This window comes from Protomyctophum parallelum, assembly GCF_964188405.1.
Source record: "Protomyctophum parallelum genome assembly, chromosome: 17".
Classification (NCBI taxonomy): domain Eukaryota; kingdom Metazoa; phylum Chordata; class Actinopteri; order Myctophiformes; family Myctophidae; genus Protomyctophum; species Protomyctophum parallelum.
In genome coordinates this window covers 46,834,293-46,841,792 of record NC_139719.1, presented here as the reverse complement: position 1 = coordinate 46,841,792, position 7,500 = coordinate 46,834,293, and the positions used below count along the sequence as shown (strand labels likewise).

Sequence of the window (7,500 nt, the reverse complement as noted above, 5' to 3'; positions counted from 1 at the left end):
ACTCGGTGGCGCGATACGAGCTTGTAGATCTGATATTGTTCAATAGCTAAAGCATAACATGATGCCAACACCAAAATGGGTTCCCGTTCAGAATGGGTTAATATTCCGGGCGAGAAAGTCAGAAATTAAGACGTATAGATAGAGGGTATGCACATGACATCATCGTACCTGGAAGTTATAATGCGGGAACGCCCACTGGGAAAAAAAACTACTTTCTGGCCTCGAGAGCCCATTCATCCAATCAGAAAAGTCCTGTCTGATTGCATTAAACTATGTTAAACTCACCAACGTCGCAGCTGTACGAAAAGCTTGAATTATCCTTGCGTGCGTGCGTGTGTGCGTACCGTTCTCAAAGTGTTCCAGTCCAGTGTCCTCCTCCTCTTCATCTTCATCCTCCTCACGGATCACTGGAGACACATCATCATGACATCATCATGACATCATCATCATCAGACTAGTCTCAATGTTCAAATGCTGCCGTCGTACAGTCTGGAGCAACGGAAGCTCTGATCATGAGTAAAATATAAACGCTTCCGTCGTACAGTCTGGAGCAACGGAAGCTCTGATCATGAGTAAAATATAAATGCTTCCGTCGTACAGTCTGGAGCAACGGAAGCTCTGATCATGAGTAAAATATAAATGCTTCCGTCGTACAGTCTGGAGCAACGGAAGCTCTGATCATGAGTAAAATATAAATGCTTCCGTCGTACAGTCTGGAGCAACGGAAGCTCTGATCATGAGTAAAATATAAATGCTTCCGTCATACAGTCTGGAGCAACGGAAGCTCTGATCATGAGTAAAATATAAATGCTTCCGTCGTACAGTCTGGAGCAACGGAAGCTCTGATCATGAGTAAAATATAAATGCTTCCGTCGTACAGTCTGGAGCAACGGAAGCTCTGATCGTGAGTAAAATATAAATGTTTCCGTCGTACAGTCTGGAGCAACGGAAGCTCTGATCATGAGTAAAATATGAATGCTTCCGTCGTACAGTCTGGAGCAACGGAAGCTCTGATCATGAGTAAAATATAAACGCTTCCGTCGTACAGTCTGGAGCAACGGAAGCTCTGAACATGAGTAAAATATAAATGCTTCCGTCGTACAGTCTGGAGCAACGGAAGCTCTGATCATGAGTCAAATATAAATGCTTCCGTCGTACAGTCTGGAGCAACGGAAGCTCCGATCATGAGTAAAATATAAATGCTTCCGTCATACAGTCTGGAGCAACGGAAGCTCTGATCATGAGTAAAATATAAATTCTTCCGTCGTACAGTCTGGAGCAACGGAAGCTCTGATCATGAGTAAAATATAAATGCTTCCGTCATACAGTCCTGGAGCAACGGAAGCTCTGATCATGAGTAAAATATAAATGCTTCCGTCGTACAGTCTGGAGCAACGGAAGCTCTGATCGTGAGTAAAATATAAATGGTTCCGTCGTACAGTCTGGAGCAACGGAAGCTCTGATCATGAGTCAAATATAAATGCTTCCGTCGTACAGTCTGGAGCAACGGAAGCTCTGATCATGAGTAAAATATAAATGCTTCCGTCGTACAGTCTGGAGCAACGGAAGCTCTGATCATGAGTCAAATATAAATGCTTCCGTCGTACAGACTGGAGCAACGGAAGCTCTGATCATGAGTCAAATATAAAGCGTAAGTTGAGCCTCTTCCTCACTTCCGTTTTGTCTTTACAGTCGCACAAACGTATCCCAATATAAATAGAAATCCTCTAAGCATATATATAGCTTGAGCAGAAATGGATATTAACAAATAAAATGTAAAGATATTTTAAACTATATTTTCGTGAACGGAGATGACAAACAGATTACTCTGAGACAGACAGACAGACAGACAGACAGACCTGGTCTCTCGAAGCTCTGAGGAATGAGGCGGGTCTTGTCTTTGATTGGCAGCAGGTGAATGACCTCCTTGTCCTCCATTGGCTGGTTGGTTCTGCGAGGGAGCTTCTCATAGGTCTCCTCCTCTGCTGTGCGCTCTGCCTTACGCTTCTTCAGGTGCACTGGACCACTGCACACGCGCGCACACACGCACGCACACACGCACACACACACACGCACACACACACACACACACACACACACACACACACACACACACACGCACACACACAAATCAACAAACACAATATTTTGGACCAAACAAATAATTACAAAGAAGAAAAACAAGAAAGAATTTAGGCTAGAACCCTAACCCCTATTTTAAAAACACCGTCTGAATCCTGACTTAAGGTTTGTGAAAAACGTAATATCTATATTATAGTATAATATAAATACGAGCTTGTAAATCTGCTATTTTTGAAAAATCATGAAAATGTGGTGCAAACCTTTATAATAATAATAATAATAATAAAACTTTATTTGTATAGCACCTTTCGTGACATGAAATGCAGCTCAAAGTGCTTTACAGAACAATGGAGAAAAAAAGAAAAGAAAAGCAAGGCAACGACATTAAAAAACAAGCAGTAATGCAATACAGTGAGGACATGAATAACAAAACATAAAAGATCAATTAAAAGCAATGTTGTAGAAGTGGGTCTTGAGCTGAGCTTTAAAAATGTCTACAGAGGCTGCCTGACGAAGGTACAGAGGGAGCTTGTTCCATGCAGACGGCCCGTAGAAGCAAAAAGCTGCTTCCCCGTATTTTTTAGTTGCCATTTTTTTAGGCAAAGCGAGCAGGCCAGCAGTGGAAGACCTTAGGGGGCGGTTTGGAACATATTTAGGCAGGCAGTCATGTAGGTAGGAAGGTGCGAGACCATTGAGAGCTTTATACACAAGTAAAATAATTTTAAAATCAATCCTAAAAACAACCGGAAGCCAGTGCAGTGAAGCCAAAACTGGAGTAATATGTTCTCTCATCTTAGTTCTAGTCAAAACTCTGGCTGCTGCATTTTGGACAAGTTGTAATCTGTCAGTTGTTTTCTTAGGCAGTCCTTAGGCAGTGTACCTGGTGGTGAGGTCTCGGGTGAGGAAGGATGCTCGTTGAGCCAGAGCTCTGATCTCCTCCAGGTCTTCTTCCTCCATCATGTCTAGAGGAAGACTCTCCACGAAGTCCTCTTCATCCTCCTCCTCCTCTGTACACCATAAAGTAGAAAAAGTAGAAAAAAACGGCAGGTTACAACACGTTTTTCTTCTTTGTAATTCTTTGTTTGGCCCGAAAACATTGTGTGTGTCGTCATGATTTGTCACGACAAGAGTTGGCTTCGTACGGCGCTTAAAAGGTCTTCAAATAAATTAAATAAGAACTGCCTATGGGAGAAATGCATTGGGTTTTCATTTCGAGAATTTCATTCTCGTTGTTCTGAAAGGGGGAGGGACTGCAACGCTCTATAAGGGGTCTATAGTGGGTCTATAGGGGGTCTATACAGACCTGGTCTCTTCTTGTAGACCTCCAGGGGCCTGGGGGTCTCGGTGGCGATGTTGCGGACCGCCTGGCGTAGTTTCCGCTGCTCCTTGCGTTGCTTCTTGTCGACGTTCACCTGTTTGAACTGTCGGTTCTTCAGCTTGTTGTCCAGCTTCACTGAACTGGTCTTTAGGAGCTTCCTGAAGCTGGGCTTACGCTTCTTAGACCGCTGGGGGTGAGAGGGAGAGAGAGAGAGAGGTTAACACTGAACTGGTCTTTAGAGAGAGAGAGAGAGAGAGAGAGAGAGAGGTTAACACTCAAGCAGAGCGCAGAGTGGCGTGAACGGAGCGTATGTACAGCTGCGTCCTATCGAGTGCTTACGAACTGATCAGGGACCGAGGGGGTCCCGAGAGGGGCTAGGGCAGGGTTCCCCAATTAGGGGCCATCTGCGGCCCGCGGAGCGCCCCCTTGTGGCCCCTGGAAGAATTTCCAAAAAAACTAAAACTAAAAGAATAATATAAATGGCATTAAATGGGGGTCCGTAGCCTCTGCATGTCAAACTGGGGGTCCTTTTCAAATGGGGTCTTCTTGCCCTGAAAATATTTTCAGGGCAAGACCTCGACCTCGCGCGTGCCGACTCGGCCCCTCAGCCTGGTACCCTATAGTCGAAATATGGCCCTTGAGGAGAATTAATTGGGGAACCCTGGGCTAGGGGCTCAGTGACGTCATGTTGTAGTTCGGTGGTCAACTCAGTGACGTCATGTTGTAGTTCGGTGGTCAACTCAGTGACGTCATGTTGTAGTTCGGTGGTCACCTCAGTGACGTCATGTTGTAGTTCGGTGGTCACCTCAGTGACGTCATGTTGTAGTTCGGTGGTCACCTCAGTGACGTCATGTTGTAGTTCGGTGGTCACCTCAGTGACGTCATGTTGTAGTTCGGTGGTCACCTCACCACCGACAATCCAGACTACGAATGGTGTTTTTAACATGCTGTTTTCATCAGTGTATGATGCCAAACCCACAGATGTTACAGACTACAGTTCATTCCCAAAGTAGTGTTGGGTGCCTGCACATATGCACACATGGCATCAACGCATGGTGCTGTGTGCAGGCACACTACACTTTGTCCTTTTTATCATTAATTAATTAAAGAGCCTGCCCAGGGACTACAGATTAAATTTAGCTTCGGCTATAACTCTGGCCCATTTACATTGATGTTGATTAATGAGCTTTGTCCCTGTCAAATAAATAAATAAATAAAGTGATCAAATTATTTTGTGCAATTAAATGGCCAGCTATTCAATGATACAAAGGTGAGTATGTGAATACCAATGATAAGAAGTCCTACCAATTCAGGATATAAAATTACTAATAAATTACATTGTTTTCGGTACTTTTTAGCATTCCTACTTCATCTGGTGTCGAGTTGGTAAACTCAAAGGGCCCCTACGGACGGTAGCCGCAATTTGCAACGCTAGATTTTTTTATAATGGGATGAATCTAGAGTTGCAATACCCTCCATTACAATTTACAATTTACAATTTAGGCATTTATCAGACGCTCTTAATCCAGAGCGACTTACATTTAAGCAAGAACAAAAGCATGGGAATACATCACATAAAAGCATTTATCATGAAACATGCGTAAGCTAAGAAAGTAACAGTGGAATATCTATATAATGAAACTATACATACACTATACATATAAACTATACATATTTACTACTATGCTATACATATGTACTATGGCGTGCTATGACTATATACAATACAATTATAGTGCTGTCTACATAACATGCTATAAGTCTGTGTCAAATGCTATCTAAGCCAACAGAAATGCTATCTAAGGGGTTAGGGTAAGTGCTATGGGCCATGATGGAGTCTGAAAAGGTGGGTTTTCAGGCTACGGCGGAAGATTGGGAGTGATGCTGCAGTTCTGACTGCAATGGGAAGTGCATTCCACAGTTTTGGAGCCAGAAGGGAGAAGAGTTTGGGACGTGTGGAGCGTTGTCCCGGCGTTTTTAGTGAGGGTACTTCCAGTTTCCCTGCGTTGGCTGATCTGAGTGCGCGCGAGGGTTTGTAGGGTTCAATCATACTTGTGAGATATGGGGGAGCCATACCTTTGGTTGCTTTGAATGCCAGCATCAGAGTTTTGTATTCTGTGCGGGCAGCACATTCCAGCACAGTCCATTGACTCCCCACTCATCTTTTTTGGTTTGTGATCTGCTTGTCTTAAACAACGTTAAACTCACCAACATTGCAGCTGTAGTACAAGCTTAAAAAAATAATCACCTGCAGAGGATGTCTTGACAGAAAGTAGCTCATAACATCTCTACGGTGGATTTTTATGAAAAACAAGCTCGGCAGATTGAAAGAGGATAATTCAAGCTGGTACTACAGCTGCAATGTTGATGAGTTTAACGTCGTTTAAGACAAGCAGATCACAAACCAAATTGGATGAGTGGGGAGTCAATGGAGGGTATTGCAACTCTAGATTCATCCCATTATAAAGAAATCTAGAGTTGCAAATTGCGGCTACTACGGACGGCTGCAATTTGAAACGGGCACCCGTAAAATCTGAATCCCCCCTCCCCCCCCCCCCACCGCCCACCCCTTTTCCCCCTCACCTTTTTACCTCCTTTATGATGAATTCCTGTTCTGTTCTTTAACTATACAGAAGTGTCTATTTGTACGTCTCTAAATGTTTTGATGAATTGAACAAGGTGGACCCTCTTGTAAACAAGTGTAATAATGCTTAATTGGGTCGTCCACTCACAGTTAACAGTCTTTGTATTGAGTTTGTGCTTGAAATGTACTGTAATTCTACAAACTTAATACATATTTCAATCAATCAATCAACTGCCGGTAGTTCTCCGGATACCTTAGAACTACACTCCTGTAGTCCTTTAGCATCAGTGGGTACTTGTTGCAATACAATATTTTAATCAGACCAGTGTGTGTCCAGTGGAAACCTCGTATGAATCTGATCTCAGGTCAGAATGGGTTAATCAGACCAGTGTGTGTCCAGTGGAAACCTCGTATGAATCTGATCTCAGGTCAGAATGGGTTAATCAGACCAGTGTGTGTCCAGTGGAAACCTCGTATGAATCTGATCTCAGGTCAGAATGGGTTAATCAGACCAGTGTGTGTCCAGTGGAAACCTCGTATGAATCTGATCTCAGGTCAGAATGGGTTAATCAGACCAGTGTGTGTCTAGTGGAAACCTCGTATGAATCTGATCTCAGGTCAGAATGGGTTAATCAGACCAGTGTGTGTGTCCAGTGGAAACCTCGTATGAATCTGATCTCGGGTCAGAATGGGTTAATTAAAGCAAAAACAAAAACAGAAAGATTGCAGCAACATTAGCCCAAACATTTAGATTCTAGAGATTCGTCAGAATCTAAATGTTTGGGCTACAGCAACAGACCATTACACACTGTAAACTGACCGTTACGATGGATCAGAACCAGCTGTTTGATTGATTGATTGATTGATTGATTGATTGATTGATTGAAATATGTATTAACAGTTTGTAGAATTACAGTACATTTCAAGCACAAACTCAATACAAAGACTGTTAACTGTGAGTGGACGACCCAATTAAGCATTACACTTGTTTACAACAGGGTCCACCTTGTTCAATTCATCAAAACATTTAGAGACATTTCTATAATTATAGTTAAAGAACAGAACAGGAACTAATCATAAAGGAGGCAAAAAGGGAAAAGATACATATACAGTGAGGGGAAAGGGGGGGGAACCCAATGGTACTGAAGTTTCTGACAATTTTGAGACCCATGAGGGTCAGCCCGGTTCGGTCCGGTTCGGGCTGACCCAACCAGGGGGTTCCGAGAGGGGCTAACGGTGTATCAGAACACTAGGAAAGCAGTAATTCAAGCTCTAGTGTTATCACAACTTGAGTATTGCCCAGTCATCTGGTCATCGGCTACAAAAACAGACATAAATTACAAATAGCTCAAAACAAAGCTGCCAGATTAGCTCTCCAGTGTTCCAACAGGACACACATTGCAGAAATGCACAGAAATCTATCATGGCTTACTGTTGAGAATAGATTACATTCACGTATTCTTACGTTTTTCAGAAATGTATTAATGGACAAAAAACCACTGTATTTCTTTGAACA

The 7,500-nt window shown here is 43.1% G+C and overlaps 1 protein-coding gene across 1 annotated transcript in view; it reads right to left on the bottom strand.

Annotated features, from left to right (window-relative positions):
• Positions 1-7,500, bottom strand: part of noc3l (NOC3-like DNA replication regulator) — a 47,905-nt gene that overhangs the window by 31,004 nt on the left and 9,401 nt on the right. The window contains 4 exon segments of the mRNA XM_083787683.1: positions 345-407; positions 1,860-2,026; positions 2,963-3,089; positions 3,386-3,587. Coding sequence (XP_083643809.1) covers positions 345-407; positions 1,860-2,026; positions 2,963-3,089; positions 3,386-3,587 — 559 coding nt within the window.